This window comes from Coturnix japonica, chromosome Z (assembly GCF_001577835.2).
Source record: "Coturnix japonica isolate 7356 chromosome Z, Coturnix japonica 2.1, whole genome shotgun sequence".
Lineage (NCBI taxonomy): Eukaryota > Metazoa > Chordata > Aves > Galliformes > Phasianidae > Coturnix > Coturnix japonica.
The window spans coordinates 48,526,593-48,543,726 of record NC_029547.1 but is presented as its reverse complement, the minus strand read 5'-3'; the positions used below and the strand labels follow the sequence as shown (position 1 = coordinate 48,543,726).

At 43.6% G+C, this 17,134-nt stretch overlaps 1 protein-coding gene across 8 annotated transcripts in view; it reads left to right on the top strand.

Annotated features, from left to right (window-relative positions):
- PSD3 (pleckstrin and Sec7 domain containing 3) overlaps positions 1-17,134 on the top strand; it is a 138,773-nt gene that overhangs the window by 47,751 nt on the left and 73,888 nt on the right. For all 8 annotated transcript variants that reach the window (XR_004305693.1, XR_004305692.1, XM_032441494.1 and 5 more), the window contains one exon: positions 2,014-2,103. Coding sequence is in view for 6 of the 8 variants with exons in the window: in XM_032441494.1 (XP_032297385.1) it covers positions 2,014-2,103 (90 nt within the window). In the remaining 2 variants the exon portion in view is untranslated. The remainder of the gene's footprint in view (positions 1-2,013; positions 2,104-17,134) is intronic.

Here is a 17,134-nt window from a genome sequence, read left to right as displayed (position 1 = left end):
GGCACATCTTTTGGAACCTGCATGTCACTGTGTAGAGACATTAGCTGTGGTCCTGAAGCAAAACAGTTACTCATTTGGAGTGCTAATTTTCTCATTAAGTAAAATGAGCTGTACTGCATTTGGACTTGGTCATTGTGGAGAATTACAAACTGCTGTGGAGGAAACAAACATAAACAGGCTGACTTCTGTAACAGGGAAGAAAGAAGGTGTTTGCAAGTCTGAGAACAGCTCCAGCCTGCACCCAAAAACTGTACTCACAAGCTGTATTCTAAAGTTCAGCGACCAAAGAGCCAGGGTTGTAGCCCTATGATGTTAACATCTTTAATAATGTGGGAAGTACTTTGTGCCCTTCTGGAAGTATCCCCTTTCTTGTGCAGGAGTATTCTTGCCTGTCTTCTTCTATGTAGCCAAAGACTGTAGAATATAACTTTGCATCTAGCTGGGGTTGATAGTCAAGGTCTGGTGATTTTCCAGATTTCCCCAGTCCTCTGTCATCCCCAGTAGATGAGCAGCCCAAGCAATCATGTAGCTGTAACACTGAATAATCTGTATTACTGACTCATCCCTTTCTTGGCTTTTCACTTCTGTCTGCATAAAGCTCTTCCACTGTAGGTTGTCAATATTTCACATTTTGTTGGCAAGGCAGGGCAGAGGACATAACGTTGAAAGGCTGCTTCCTCAAGGGGATAGTAAGCAGTCTGTTTTGCATGCAGAAACAAGGCAGGTACCTTGTAATGCACTTTTATTAGTCAGAGGGAGCAAGTGCAGTTCGTACTGCTTATTGGGACACAGTACTATAGGTGGAGGTTTGCAGCTTGGTAGCCTGACAGAGGCTAGCTCTGAGCTGACCTAGAAGTTTATAGTCAGTTTTTATTCTGCAGCTAAGGTATACCATGGAGTAGACTCACCTTGTCCTCTCTGGCATCCGTAAAAATACAGTGGTTGTCAGAGTCCTGATTTCCTTTTGCTCCTACTATGTCTGTTCTTGTGACTCCTTTTCATCAATTTGATATTATCATTTCTGCCCACTCACAAGGCTCCCCACATATAAATTTGGGGCTTCTAGCACTCAAGGCACTAGGGAGACCTAGCACAGACACTTTTTCTGATGGCTGACTGAGACTGGGATTCAAGAGGAATTAAAGGCAACCTCAAGCCTCCAGATGAGATTTGGGACCAGCAGCCATTTACTTTATGACTGTGGCTCTGCTGGGTAATTTCAGACAATGAATGAGGTAGAAAGAAAGAAAAAGAATTACTTGGAAATGTCACAGAATCACAGAATATTCAGAGTTGAAACGGACCACAAGGATCATTGAGTCCAACCCCTGGCTCCATACAGCACTGCCCCAAATTCAAACTCTATGTCTGAGAAGGGGTCCAAACACTTCTTTGAACTCTGGTAACTGGGGCCTTGACTACTACCCTGGGCAGCCTGTTTGATGCCTGTTGCCCTCTGGTGAAGAACCTTTTTCTAACACACCCCTGACCCTCCAATGACATCAGCTCCCTGTGAAGTTAATCTCAGCACTGTGACTCAGAAAATGGCTGCTTCTGTGTATCTAGCTGTTACAAGGCAGTTGCTACTGGTGGACTGGAAAGCATTAGAGAAAGGTCTGGAAAGGGACTCAGTTTTTTGTTTCCTTGTGCCTCACAGCAGTATCAAATAAATATTTTCTCTTAGAGGCTGATAGAACCTTTGGAAACACAGGGGTGGAAGGTATGATGCATATATCAGTGAGCTTCAGCACCACCCTCTTCATCACCCTCGAGTACTTAGCTTTTTTCTTTTCAGATTGGTCTGTCCAGATGGGTCCAAGTGCACCTTGCCTTTTCCAACTAAGTTAACAGAGATGCTTGCCTATGAGTAATGTTGGGAATGACTTCTTAGTAACACCTGCCTTGGGCTTGAATTAAAGCTGGGAGATGTAATTTATCTGAGGTGTTGCATGTTTATGTCATTTTAGAAAGCAGCATGGCTATAGTGCTTTGTTTCTCTGTCATCCTTTCCAGAACATTGGGAAAAAGATGACCTGCCAAGAATTCATTGCTAACCTCCAGGGGATGAACGATGGTAAAGACTTCCAAAAAGGACTGCTGAAGGTAAGAAATGAACTGTGGAACATGGATCTCAGTATCAGTGAGATAGCTCACACCCTGTTTGTGTTTTCTGAATGTAAAACAGGATGGACTGTGTTTCCTCTCCTGAAGTATATGCAATATATACAATGCAAATTCTATTGTTTTCTTTCTGCCTTTTCTTGTACCTGACTGAGGCTACATGCAGCATGAACAGGCAAAACCTATCTTCAATAGGGCTAGCTTCAGAGCCATATGTCTTAGAAGCTCAGGTGGCCATGCCGTCCCAGATTGCTGTCTCTTGATTAAATCAGAGAGAAGCAGCCAGTTGGTTCTGACTATTGAATATGTAAGGACTAATCCTGAGCTGTGTATCTGGAAGGCGAATGTTTTTTCATCAAAGGTACTTTGGGGTTTTCACATTGGAGCAGATGTAATTTCAGATTACAATGTGCTGTCTGGTACAGACTGCTTTGCTTCAGGTTTTATTCATTAAGTTTATGCCAGAAGTTAAATCTGAAGAACTGCGAAAGAGGCTGAAAAGGGTGAATCTTGTTTCATTGTCAATAATAATGAGAATGTTTCATTTCTCTTTTTATGTGATTGTTGGCATGAAACAGCAATCTGTTTGAATGAGGGGAGGAGTGCATACACCAGAGTCCATAATTTTTTTTTGGTAATGGAAATAATAATGAGAGGTTGCTGAATCTGAGATCTGACCCAAACCCTACTGAAGTAAATCAAAAGAGCTGCTGTGCCTCTTCTTTGGGTTTTGTAAGGCCTATTGTGAATTGCAGATGAGCCTGCATAACCATAAGTGGCAGACTTTGTTTTATGGCAGTTGGTAGTTTCTCCAGCTTTTTTGGGAGGACAAGACCAAGTGCAGGGTTCTGCACTTTGGCCACAACAACCCCAGGCAGCACTACAGGCTTGTGGAAAAAATGAACCAGCGGGGTGTTGGTTGACACTTGGCTGAACATGAGCCAGTAGTGGGCCCAGGTGGCCAAAGAAGGCCAGTGGCATCTTGCCTTGTATCAAGTGTACTGCAAGCCAGCAGGAGCAGGGAAGTGATCATCCCACTGTACTCAACACTGGGGGGTGTGGGGTGAACCTTGAGTACTCTGTTCAGGTATAGGCCCCTCATATGGTGTATGTTCATAGAAGGGCATAAAAAATGTGAGGAATCTAGAGCATAAGTCTTACGGGGAGTGGCTGAGGGAGCTGAGATTGTTCTGTCTGGAGAAGAGGAGGCTCAGGGGAGATCTTATTGTTCTCTACAACTGCCTGAAGGAAGGTTGTGGTGAGGTGGGGGTGGGCCTCTTCTCCTGTCTAGCTAGAGATAGGGAATGGCCTCAAGTTGCACCATGGGAGGTTCAGGTTGGATATTAAGAAAAAATTTTTCTCAGGAAAAGTGGTCAGATGCTGAAACAGGCTGCCCAGGTGGATGGCTTAGTCACCATCCCTGGAGGTGTTCAAGAACTGTGTGGGGTCTACAGTGAGGGATGTGGTATAGTAGGGAAATATTGGTGGTAGGTGTCTGGTTGGATGGGATGATCTTGGAGGTCTTTTCCAATCTTGGTGATTCTGTGTTTCTGTGATTCAGTGTAAGGAACTGGGAATGTAAAATCAAATCCCTTGTTATTAGTTTTCAAGTCTTTATCTTTAAAATCTGAATGCAGTGCTCATCTGTCAGTAGCATCACTTAATATTTTTTCACAGAAGTTCATTTCTTGCTCTGTCATAGAGAGATGCATTGAGATTAATTTGCAAGCTAATTGCAACCCTTATTGAATAAAAAGGTCTCCAGGCTGTGTTTAAATAACCTTCAGAGTGTACTGAGGAGAGATTTCCACTGATTCTCACCTGCTGTTTATTTTCCTGCTGACAGAAGTACACAGTTGGGGCTGAATCTTGGTGTTTATTGTTGACCTTCAGACTGGTGCTGAGGCTGACTGGCTCTTTGCCAGAACCACTGAGAGCAATAGAATGGGACCCAAGATGTACTGGAGGCAGTAGGATGGAAGAAACCTGGTTTTCAGCATCCTGCTTCATTTGAGATGTTCTGCCCTTCTCTGCATGCTGCCCTGATGCTTTGGGGACAGATGACAGATGACCCAGCTTTGGTCTGTCATCTGACTTGTCTGAAGATATTCTAGATGTTCTGTCCCTTGTTCTACTAATTTATTGGTGAAGGGAAGCAGAGTGAGTGCCAGTAAATGTGCATTTCAATTGCTACATTACTGTGTCCACAGCAGCTACCCTGACACTATATGTATGATTACAAAGATTTAGCTGAAATTAAATTTGCATTAGTGTCAATAAATTAAATTCACAGAGCCCTGCTTCAGCACAGTGCTGAAGCACGTTTGGCTTGCTGGTGCATTAGCAGGACAGCTAATGACAAGCAGCTGAGGCTGCTGGCTGATTCCCTGCAGCCCTACAAAATTTCTGCGAGAGAAGGATTGTTTCCACAGGGTGGCAGTGTGCCCCTGCGGGAGCGAGATTCTGACACCCACGATGTGGTTGGGAAGTAATTGTGCTTTACTGCCTCTGGTGCTCCTGCATTTGCCTCGTGGCTCTGAGATGAGCATTGCACCACTGTATAAAGTCTGCAGCTTTGCACAGCCAATCCCCAAAGCAAAGCTGAGTAATGCTGGAATTGAAAGAAGAGGGGAGAGGTCTTAACAAGTGACTTGCAAGTGCCATTCATCCAGGACTTGGAAGTTGCCTTGCAGTTTTTGAGGTGGGTCCAATACACAGTCAGTCAGGGCTGAAAATCCTGCTTGAGCTATCCAGAACACAGAGGGCATGCAGGCTGGAGTCAGGTCAGTTGCTATAGTTGACCTTAGTTCCACTGTGCGTAGCCCTGGGTGCTTATTTTGCCTGAATAGGAAAAAAGACTTTCAGTGGCATATATGAACATGTGAGGAGATTCTGTTTTCCTTTATGCATGATTGGCTTCAGAAAGCTTTGGATATGAGATCTGATTGCACTTTTTCCCTGCTATCCCCATGAAGGACCCAACCTTCATTTTATTTTTTAATTTTTTTTCCCCAACAAAAAGGCCACTGTGGTAAACACCATCAGGCCTTGTAGTTCAGACCTTGATTCTTAGTGTCAATGACAGTGCTTTGGAATGGGGATTTTCTTCTGGATAGCAGGGAAATGAGAAATGCTAATATGGTTTCACTCACTGTGTGTCTTTTTGTCTGTTCATTAACAGTGAAAACGGTTTCACTTTTGTATGCCCATCTGCACAACGGCTCATCTCTTTTTTCTTTTTTCTCCCTCCTTCTGTTGGATCTGAGGTTTCCTTTAAAGCTGGGACCCATAGTGGCAAGTATGCCAAACCTCTTATTTATAGTGTGTTGCTCCCCATGGGATCTGCTTGCAGTATTCATATATTCAGTGCTTTGCCAGGCGGACAGATAAATGCTCCTTCCTTTATATTCCGTTTTAGTTCTGGTTTGACCGTCTGTCACACATTAATCTGCCATCAGCTGCTAGAAAAGACCAGAAGTAAGAGATAGTAGCCTGATTTTCATTACATGCTGTCAGTGCATGTAGACCTGAGTGCTGTAGTTTATACTTACTCCAGGGTTCCTGTGTACCTTCAAAGTGAGAGTAGCTCCTTGTAAATAAGAAGCAGTATCCGAAGCTGTGATTCACTGGATCACAGAACTATCTCTGTGGGGCTGACTGGTGTTAAAGGTGAATCAAGCCTTTTAAATCCAGGCAGATTATGGTTATTGAAATGAATTTTTTCAAAATCAAGAAAACCTTTTGTAACTCCTGTCCTTTGACTCTGAGCTGTTACACTCCAGGCATACAAATAATTTTATTACATATCAAGCTGGGTAAGATATTCCTGAATTACTAGCAGTGTTTTCTTTTCAGCTTTGTTCTGTAGCAAAGGTCCCTTTGCCATGGTGAGTCTAAGCCTTGGAAGGAGTGCAAGGGCTTGTGAGTACAAAGAATTGTGACTACCCATGTTCTGGCTGGTGCAGCAGTACTCTGGTATGGATGGGCTCAGTGCTTACCCCAAAGGCAGATTGTGAATGGCATAGTTATCAGCATTTACAGATGGAGACAAGTGACAGACTTTACCAAGATCAAGAAACACAAAGGGACTCATCCACAGTAGTAATAACTTCAACGCAAATATACCTTAAACTCCAGGTTAGCTACTGCAAATTCTGTGCTGCTGCGGAAGGTGAAGAAAGCAGGAGAGATTCTGCACCTCCATTAGTGAGGGTGAGCTGAACGCATCACAAACAGTTATAACAACTGCACCCAATATGTGGGCTGTTAGCCAGAGGGAATCCATTACCAGATCACTGTTTGCTTGTTCCTGCAGAAAGGCAGGCCATGGTTTGTATCAAGCAACTTTGAAGGGAAATGAAATCACTCTAGGGGAATATTGGGAATCTCCTGCCTACACTGCAGGATTAGTTTACTGCAGGCTAATTCCTCCTCATGCTCACACCAGTTTTAACCTGATACAGTCATATCATCTCTGCTGATTGTACTCTGTTATGTAACTGTTGTCTTCTTCCACTTTGTGCGAGTGGCTTGGAAATAGTCTAATTTTGGCCATGCTTCATTTCCCACATGCAGTGCGGTCCTACCTAATGCTGTGCTGGTAAAATGATGGCTGTTGTGTCTTCCTCTTGTCATCTTGTTCTGAGAGGGGAGCAATAACAAGGCCTTTCTTACATGAAGAAGAATGGCAACCCAATCCCACAGAGTGTGCAAAGAGTTATTTCTGAAGAAATGGATTCCTGCATTTGTTAGGCAGTACTTAGATTGTATGATGCTTTCCACTGTAGGAAAAATACTTGGTTGTTACGCCATGTGCAAAGTTACCAGCTGCCTGTGTTGTCCGTATATGTTTAAATGTCCTTGGCATCTGTAGCGCCTAAGATAACTTGTATATGGAGAATCATGGGAGTTTGTTGTGACACAATTGCATGGGTTGCATTGGAAGGAGCTGCTTGGAGTCTGCTGTCTGTACGTTTGCAACACCGCTGCTGCTCCTGACTTTGGTGGCTGTGTTGTCCCCCAGGAGGAACACTGAACACAGGGTGTGCCCGGCCGTATGTCTTCCGGTGGATGTGGTGGCTCTTATACAGCACGTCAGGCAGCCTCACCAAGCTGAAGGGGCTGGGCTGCTTGATGGGGGCTTGGCTAGAGCTGTCCCAGTAGGGACTGCTGATGGAGATAAGACTCCAATCCTGCATAGAATACCTTTTTTTTCTCAAAGGCTGTATTTTTGGCTGGGCTTTATCTCCCAAAGAAGAGCTGTAATCAAGTGACCAAATTAAGTGGGAGTCACTGGTGCTGAACTCTTCTGAAGAACCAGTCTCCCTTAATATCCTAAATGATATTAATTCTTGATCAGGATTCTTGGGATATGCAATTTCCTATAGAAGCTGCAAGGTAGAGTTTATCTCATTTTACTGTCAGTTCCCTGTACTTTAATTAAGGAATACTTTTTTTTTTTTTTTTGCCAGTCTTTGCCTCCTATCTCTCTTCCTCTCTTTCCCTGCTTAAAAATCAGCCAAGGCAAACAGTCAATTAAAAAACAAGGTATCTTGCTTGATCCTTTCCCATCATTTTGGGTGTTTGCTGGAGAAGAATAAGCATCAGTAAGCTAACTTCTTGTCCCCTCTTGTTTACTCAGAGGAAATCACACTGATCAAACTGTTTTGAATGCTCTTAATTGTTCATCTACAATTCCATTTTGTGGCTAAGGCTCTTCAGCAAAGAATTTCCATCTTCCTGCTGTTGCTGAATGGAAAAGGGAGCCTGATAAATTCACAAGAAGAGAGTTTGTAACAGCATGCCAGAAGGGGCAGTGTTTATTGCTGGAGCAGTGTGCAGCTGTGGGCAAAGCGTGGGGGCGGAGGGGACAAAATGTCTGTGCTCTGCTAGAAGAGCCAGAATTCTGCTTGGCAGGAATCAGGACTTACCTCCTTGGTTCCCCTCCAGAATGAAGTTTTTCCTTTTTAAGATGTTTCTGCGGGGATAATGTTTCTGGGGCAGCCATTTCTTATGTTTGAAATGAAAGATCTGTTACTGAAGGCCTCTTTCAGCTGCTAGGATACAACCGAGTCTAATCCAGTGGTATAAAAGTCAGAGAACGCAGGATAAAGCCATTAATCCTTGTCTTTAACAGTTGTTTGTGAAAACATACTTTCCTTTCAATCACCAAAGAGCCACAGTAACAGTGACTGAAGGGAACACCTGGATTGCTTTTGCTTTCCTCCATCTTCAGTCAGGACCTTCCTGCGGCGATAAGCTTTGATTGCTTTGGCATGTGATGATGGGTGTTGTAGCTTATCCTCTGTAGAGATGGTAACCAGCTCAAGCATGCCTCTGCAGAACTGTCAATTAAGCCAAGTTGCGGTGATGTGCGTGTTGCTTTAAGTTTTGCTATTAACGTGGATTCTGACACTCCTTTGCCCAAGGCGACATGCACATCTGTTTTATTTTGTGTTACAGGAGTTTAGTTCAATTCATATAATACTGAAAACCCAAAAACTATATTCTTCTCCTGAACAAGCTCAGGTATACAGCTAGGAAAGTGACGTAAGATAATAAGAAGTCTAATGTGCTCCACTGACTTCCTGTGTCTGAGGAGGGAAGGTGAAACTTTCAAATGAACTTAAATTGTAAAATTTTGCAATGGTGATGCAGGAATGATGGCTCATCTGTGTGGTCTGGGGGTTGTGTGAGGCATTGCTTATTTTGCTAGGAAGTAGGCATTTTGAGATGAGTCTGTTTCTGCGTTCATGGCCTGCATCTCTCTGAAGTATTTTTCCTTTCCAGACTTTTATCTCTGCTTTCAGATTGTTATTCAGAAGACTTCATCTAGCCCACCAGGCTTCTGTGTCAGCAAGAAGTGAAATCCTAGCAGTTGGCTAAGAGTTTTGTGCTAGGACTAGCTGCAGTTACATGGCTCAATACCAGGCTCCTAATGAATGTTGGGGAGGGAGAGGAAGGGATTTTCATCCGTGGAGGCAGTCTCAGCAGTATTTTGTACAAGTTGATCAGGCGAGTGAATCATTTGGTGTTTAGCTTCTCCATCCTGTTGGGTAGCCAAGGATGTCAGTTCTTCTCTGGTTTAACCAAAATGCCTTGCAGCTCTCAAGGACAAACGTTTCTGTGTGGAGCTTCCCATTTCTTGTGCTGTCATTGTGAAGGATAGAGAATGGTAGTCTTCAGCAGTGCTGTGCTCTGCCACTTTAAAGAAGGAATTTTAGGCTCTTTTTGAGCTGGGAAATCTCTAATACAATGTCACACATACATTTTGGTCCCTATGACATATTACTCCCACCTCCATGTAGGTAGAAAACAAATTCTGAAAAACATTCTTTGATCTTCCACCCACTGATCTGCTTGAAATTTTAGTTCTGTACAGCAACTTGAGGGAAGGAGGAGTAGGAATATAATTTATACCATATTTAAAAAAAAAAAAAAAAAAAAAGGAAAGGAAAAGGAAAAGAAAAAGGAGAAAACATTGCTTCCACCAGTTTGGGAATTATTGCCATAAATCTTTGGTATTCCTACCTTCTGTTAGTCATCAGACTTTGGCAATGACATGAGATTTCTCTATGACCTAGATACCCTTGCAGGCAAATGTTCTATGTTGTCACTTTCTATGTATGTTTTTATATATATATGTATTTAATTTTTATTTCATTTGATATTAAATGGAACATCTAGTTTCCTTCTTAGGTCCTACTTCTTTGGTTGACAACATAGTTCAAAGATACTGGTAAAAATACAAGGGAAATCCAAGACAAATGTTTTCTGCCCTGCTGACCGATTGGCTTTGGAAGGCATTGTGAGGGCTGTGTTGGCTTGCTCCTGCAGCTGAGGCAAGTCAGACATGCCTTCATAGGCGTATGCATTGGTGGAGGACAGGGATGCTGGAGGCTGTGCCTATTTATCCTCTGTGAGCTGCTTCTTCCACAGTGCAAGGCTTGCAATGCAGGCAACACCCACGTGAAACTTTTGTGGCTCTCTAAGTGGCCTGGATTTGTTGTTGTTTTTGTGTTTGCTGTCTGAATCACAGGGAGGCACTGAGGAAGGGCTGTTTTTTAATGCAGTCTCCAGGAGAGTGCTGAGTGGTGAGGGGTTTATTTAAGTTGTTGGCTGTAATGTGCTCCCTGCAGCAGTTATTTGTGGCTGATAGTTGGTTTTGCAACTGTGTTCAATTTGCCTTACTGGGGGTTTCTGTTACAGCCACTTAGGAATGTTGTTTTTGGTTGTTTTTTTTTTTTGGGTGGGGGGGGGGGGGTGGAGAAGGGGGGTGGGATTTCTAGATCTCCTTGGGATGCTGCTCTCTTCTATAGATACATTTGGCAGCTTAAACTTAAGGAATTTGGTGGTCTCTGTGACTTGATGCTTATTATATGCCTCCATTCATTTCTGCCAGCCGTATTTGCAGTAGACCCTAGTTTGCAAAATATGATGCAGGAAGAGGAACTTTTTTCCTCTTAAGACTATGCTGCTTGACCAAGGAACTCAGTGGGACCCTAGTCCACAATGCTGAGCTGTTTTGTGGTATGCTGTGAAGAATTTAAAGATGGGTAACTGCATCCTTTTGCTTGTAATGCTAATCACTGTAAAGAGGGCAAGGTTTCTTTGCATTTCTGTTATTATAAAAAAGCTTCTCCCATTAAACTTGTGCTCTCCCATTGTTCTCAGCAAGGCAGTACATCTTCGGAACAATTTATTTTGGCTCAAGATATAGCATGGATTCTGAGAAACAGAGGTTCTAGAATTGACTGGTTATCCCCATCAGCCAACAGAGTTTCATCACTCAGCCTGCTTTTAGTGACTTAGTAATGTAAAAAGCCAGTGGTAAACCTTACCATCTGTGACTGCAAGTCAGCCTGCAAGCCTTTTAGCTTGCTTGTATAAAGTAAAACATACAATCTTAAGTTACCCTCGTGGGCTCATAGGAACAATGGTTGTATTTTTATGGTACTATGATTTTATGTGCTTTGTTTGAGGTGGTCTCAAAGTACATGCTCGTGCACTTACAATAGCTTAGTTGACAGGGGATAGCCTTTTAGGTTGTAGTAATTTGACCACTTTCTATTGTAAGGATTACTTTCTGTATTGTATGAGAAATCAGAGTCGTCTCCAGGGATTCTTTTGGAGTATGCCACACAAGTACTACAATATGACCTGCAAAAGGCTCTTTCTTGAGGACATCAACAAGTGTTTTTTGCTGGTTAATCAGCTGACACTGAGGTAAAGCCTTGGTCTCTGTAAATGTTAGGTAATAATATCCTGTGGATAGTGGAAAATAGAACTATCTTGTGGGGGAAACGAGGTGGATAATTTAGTGAATAATTTTGAAAATTTCAGTTGATGTCCATTGTTCTGTCTCCATACGTAAAACTTGTTACAGTTGGTTTTCCGTGTTGACCTGATTGCTTATGCATGTAGAAACAAAGTTGTTGCTCCAGTATTTTTGCTATTAACAGGGATTGCAGTGGGAGACATTAAGATTTAATCTTGGTTGTCAGTTCCCCTTGGTTATCAGACCTCAGAAATCATTATTTTAATATCACTGCTGTGTCAGTTAAATAATGTCAACGTTGATCAGTTGTTGAGCTTTAGTTCTGTAGCCATCATGCATAAACAGTTTATCCAGTAGAATTAACTTTGCCCTCTACATCTGTTTTTGGGGAGAAGGAAAAAAACAAAACAAAACCAAACAACCAGGCATGAAGGAAGAAGAAAAGCAATCTTTTTACAAAAGATTTAATGTCTATTTAACAAACAACAGTATATAAAGGCAGTATTAAATACTGCTGCTTTCCTGTGCTGCACAAATATGTGATTACTGGCTCTTGAGAGTATATTTTAGGTAATTGATGTGTGTACGTGTTTTGTTTGTTAGCTTTTGTTGATGGTATTGTCACTGGAATCAGGCTTAAATGATACTAATGGATTCTTGTGGGTTTGTCTAAGGACATTGCAGTTCTTCAGACAGAATAGCTTGGTCCTTGGGTTTGGTCCTTAAAAGCTAGTATTAAATTTCACTTTGAATTCCATAGCTTTTCTTCTTTTGTTTTTGATTTGTTGAATAACATTAGGAGGACAAAGGAAGGACTGAGTAAATTTGGCCTGCCAGGGAAACCTGACTGGTGGGAAGAAAAGATGGGAAAGTGTTTATTGCACAGTAAGCTTGCACGACTGCCTGTTACTTACATGGTTGGTGTAGTCTGCTTCAGTGCTTGTGACAGGTGAAAAGCTTTTAAAAAAAAAAGTGGGATGGAAAGAATAGTAGAGATTCTGCCTCCCAGTCCCCACCCTACCTTCATTTGCTTTAGCCCAAAGTTTCAAGTTCACCTTCAAGCTTATGGTTTGCACGTTAGAGATGCTGATAGAAGGTATCCATGAATAGGGTCACTGCCCTTAAGGTTATCCAAGTGATATCACCACGCTGTTCTGGCTCAGTGCCAACCAAACATCTCTGTTCTGCTCCTTGGCTACCAACTCTTTTGCTGATCTCTTATCAAAGAGAAGGCCATATCTTCTTGCCTCAACTGGAGATTGCATTGGGTGCAGACAGCTTTAATTTTTTTGCTGGTGTTGCACAGACATACCAGTCTCTCCTTAAAGAAATTACTTTTCTCTGCCTTTACATTAACAGCCCACTTCTTTTCTCCCTCAGAAATTCCTGTTGTTCAATTACAGATGCAAATCAATCCAGTGTGCTTGATAATTTCTAAAATCCTGGGAATTCTAGTGTTCAAGAGAGGTTTTTTCCTAAAGGAAAAGCAATCACTGTGTAAAAAAAGTCTACTTGTTCAGTCAGGACTATATGACTGTATTAAAATTTACAGATGAAAATTAGGGACCCTGATAAAATAGCTGAATTCCTAGGATAAAGATACTTAAGGCTTCAGAAGCATTGTCTCAAGGAGCTCTCTGTGTTTAAGAGCTGACAGGTGTTTTCCATGCTCTGTCTTGAGATGAGAGGAAAAAAAAAAGAACAGCAGGCAACCTGTCACCCTTGATGTTTTGGACTACTTTGTGTTTACAGCTAAGCTAGACATGATCCCCTGTAAATTCAGGTTCCCATCCTGCCTGAGGTTCTGCCAACCTTAGCTGGGAGGATGCTAGATAGGGAACTGCAGCACTTAGGTGTTCTTGATGTTGGCAAGGAAAGAGAAATGTTTCAGTGATTCAGTCCAGCTTGTGTTTAATAATGAAATTGCTCTGCAAATTGCACATTGGCCTAGGTCTGCATGTGGTATTTAAGGAATATAATTATTTCAGATGCATTGAAGGTGCTTGGGGAGGTGGCCTTATAAATTTGAGAATAAGAATATTCTGCCTGGGCAGGGGGTTGGTAGGTTAGGGAGTGATTTGTGGACATTTCTGTAGCACCTGTCGGGACCTGCTGCTTTGCTCTTCTGGAGCTGTTTGATTGCAATGTATTTCCACTAAGGAGATTTTCTTTAAAAAGCTTTTGCACTAGCAGTGGATAATTTCTGTTGGGTTAAGTAACATAAAATGATTTCTTGGAAGTGGTGCAAGTAGCTCTGAGCGTGAAGTTGATTGTTGCCAGAGTGGAAAGGTCTCCTGTTGCCTACCTTGCAAAGACAGTTAATGCAGAATGGCTGGAGGTCATCTGCAGCGTGATGCTTATGTGTGGGATGAGGATGGCCTTTTCTAGACCAGACTGTCATGGAAATGTAAATGCATTTTGTTGCTTTGCTAGATGGGGAAAGTTGGTAGCCAAGCAGGACAAAGTCTGGACCTGTGGAGAATCAGAAATTTCTTACGGAGTGTTTCTGTTCTGATATTTTGATTCCTTGTTCCCTGCTTCAGTGAGCATTTCCCTTCAGCACTGCCCAAAGCAATCATGGCCCGCAGTGAGCATCTGTGTTTATAGTATCCCTAGTGTAACGTGAGGAAAGGGTGATGGCTGGTATATAATGGGGAGAGAATGGTGTCTTCTGTAAGCAAAAAACGCATCCACGAACATGTGGCTGTCTGGTCATTTGTCCACTCAGGCCTGATTGCAGGAGGGTGGGAGGGTGTAACTATGTAAAACACCCACTCAATTCATCTGCTTCTTATTTAGTTCTGGGTGCTACGGCACAGATGGAGACTAAGCAAGCTCTTGGCTTGGCTCTTCTGAATTTGAGTGGGACTTGGGCATGAGATAAGGCTAGAGGCCGTCCACTGAGCTGACAGATGTGGTTCAAAGTGAGGTTTGTTTGTGCCAGGGCAGTGGCCTCCTGTCTTTTGGTACCATCATCCTGGCATGTGAGTGTGTTACATGGTGATTGTAAGGCCTGGCTTCTTGGGGCATGCTGCTGGTTCACTGGGGAGCAGACAGAACGAGGGATATCTGTGGGCTTCTCTAAAGAACCTGAGCATATGGTGGAAGGTGCCTTAGGATGGGACAACAGGCTCTGGGGCCCTCCAGACCTGTGATCCTGTTGCTAGTCTGGCCTTGCCTGTCATGGGCCAGGTTGCCAAAGCCCGTGTTAGCCAGGGTGAGGTACTCATGCAGTCCTGTGCCCTGGTTCCTTGTGCTGCCTTTTCAACAATCTGCTTCCCCCTCTGAAGTTTGGGATGATGTCCCATTTGACTGCTTCTGCCTTGGCACTTGTAGGAGATGTTCCACCTGTCCCAGCATGTGTCCGTCAGCTGCTGCGACCCCATGCTGAGCATAGTAGAGTTAGTTCTCTCTTATTGTAGCATGTTGCCATGGCAATGCGCAGTCTGCTGCGCTCTGGGTCTCCAGGAGCCAGAAATGATGGTGCTTTTGCAACATCGAGGTAAACATCTCTCTTTTCCCTTATATAGCACATTCACCCTGGTGACAGCACTGGCTGCAATTATTGCCGGCCTCCCCTTACCCCATGCCTGGGAGAGCGCAACTTTAGGTGCTGGCAGCATGTCTGACCCACTGAGGGGTTCAAGCAGTGCCAGCTGCGCACATGGATGTTGGCAGTTGCCCCACAGCCACGGAGTCTTGTGGGTTTCCTGCTGGGGAGGAGCAAGGTGCAGCTCATGAGCAGGATTGGTTGCTGGAGGATATGCTTTTCTAGCAGAATGGTGTGGTCACAGCTGCCAGTAATGTCAGGGGGACAGCTGGACCTGCAGCTGCCTGCTCTCAGCCCTGCTGCTGAACTCCATGGGGAAAGCATCTCTTTTCCCCAAGCTCCTGCTGGAGTGAGAGGCCCTGGCCAAGGATTGAGAATACTTAGGCTTGCTGAACAAATTCACTGAGGATGGATGTAATGGGGGCATCTCCATGGGGCTTATGTGTGTCCCTTCATCATGATGCTGTGGGCTTTCACTTGTTCTTCCAGTGCTTTGGGAACCCATCACTATTTCTAACACCCAGAAGCCTGTAGTGGCAGGTGATTAAACACTCTTTTTGCAGCGTCCTTTGTTATTTCAGACAGTAATGAGCATGGCAGGCCGTTGCAGGCAGGGAAGCGTGGCTGTGTGAACTGAAAATGAATCTCTTGCTTGGTATGCTGGCATTTGTTCCAGCATCTTTCTCTCCTCCTCTCTCCTTGCCGTTGGTGTGTGTATGAAGGGGGCGTCTGTGCTGGAGAGGAGAGTGGAGCAGGGGTGGAGTTTCTGTCATCCTTTTTCTTTCTGTTTTTTTTTCTTCGGTTCCCCCCCCCCCCCCCCATTCAGTGACGTGAGCAATGCCTGGAACAATCAGGCTGGCTCCAAACAGTGTGCCTGAAGATGCTGGAGGAAACAGCCTAGTGCTTTTTAAGCAAACACTGATTGCTTGAGCCTGGGCTCTCCAGACGCAACCTTTTCCAATACCTCTGCAGGGGATTGGGAAGTGCCATTAGCTTTCTTCTCCCCCATCCCATCCCATCACTTTTGGAAATGATTGGAGTTAACAGTGTTCAGAGCACCAGCAAAGTCCGGGTGAGAGCCACAGGTTCAGTGAAATACTCCCGAGAAGAATCCCTCTGGCGGCAATCCCATCGGTCAAAATCTATGAAAATCTCCAACTCTTCTGAGTTTTCTACTAAAGAAAGCAAGGTAAATAACTAAATATTTATAGTGTTTCTGTCTGCTAAGAATGGAGGTGATGATGTTGAGAACGTTATGCTCTGCAGGAATTAAGGGCTTTGAATAATCTGCAGTGATCACAGAGTTGCTGTCAAGTCAGAAAGATCTCAGCTTGAGGAGAGACTGAAAGTGGAAAAAAGGTCTGATGTGTGCAGTGGCAGTGGTTGGGTTTTAAAGGAATGCCCTGTCACTGAGCTTGGTGCAGTAGTAAGCAGTGAAAACTTGCTACTGAATGCTAATTGGAGCTTCGGGAAAGGAGACTGAGTTAGCAAGCGGCGTCCTTGCGATTATCCATCTAATGGGAATTGTTTTCTGAAGAAAAATAGTATTTGCTCTTTCTCTGCAGCTCTGTATTATAGTAGGTATGGATGTTAGATAAAAACATCTCTTACTTGCATGCATGATTAAACATTGCCATCAAGTATTTATTAGGAAAGCATCAGTTATGTGCATATACATGACTGCCTGTCTGTCAGTGGCACAAGCTATGTCCAGCTGCTACAGTGGTTGTGTTCAGCGTTTGCTTGCCCAAATCAGTCATTTGTTTCCAAGATGAACAAGCCCCACTTCACGCAGCATCGCTTCTTTCCATATGCTGTCAGTACCGAGGGGTACCTGGGAACCTCTGGGCAGAGCTTTAATACCTGTCTCCCTCCCAGAGATGCTCAGTGATTCTAAGGATTGGATAAACTTTATGCAGTAACCAAATATGCCTCTAATTTGATTCCTTCTGCAAATTGACTGTTTGGGATTAAAAGACAAAATCATTTGGTGAGGTATGATGAATGAGGCTGAAGTATTTCAGGACAGATAAAGATGTTTAACCATGTCTTGAGTCTGCATACATGCAAAGAAGCATGCATGCACATGGATCTGCCTGTACTGTGCCTTCTCTAAATCCTCTATCTGTCCTGAGAGAAACCTCCTCTGCTGTCATGAAAACATTCTTATGCTGTGCATGAGTTCC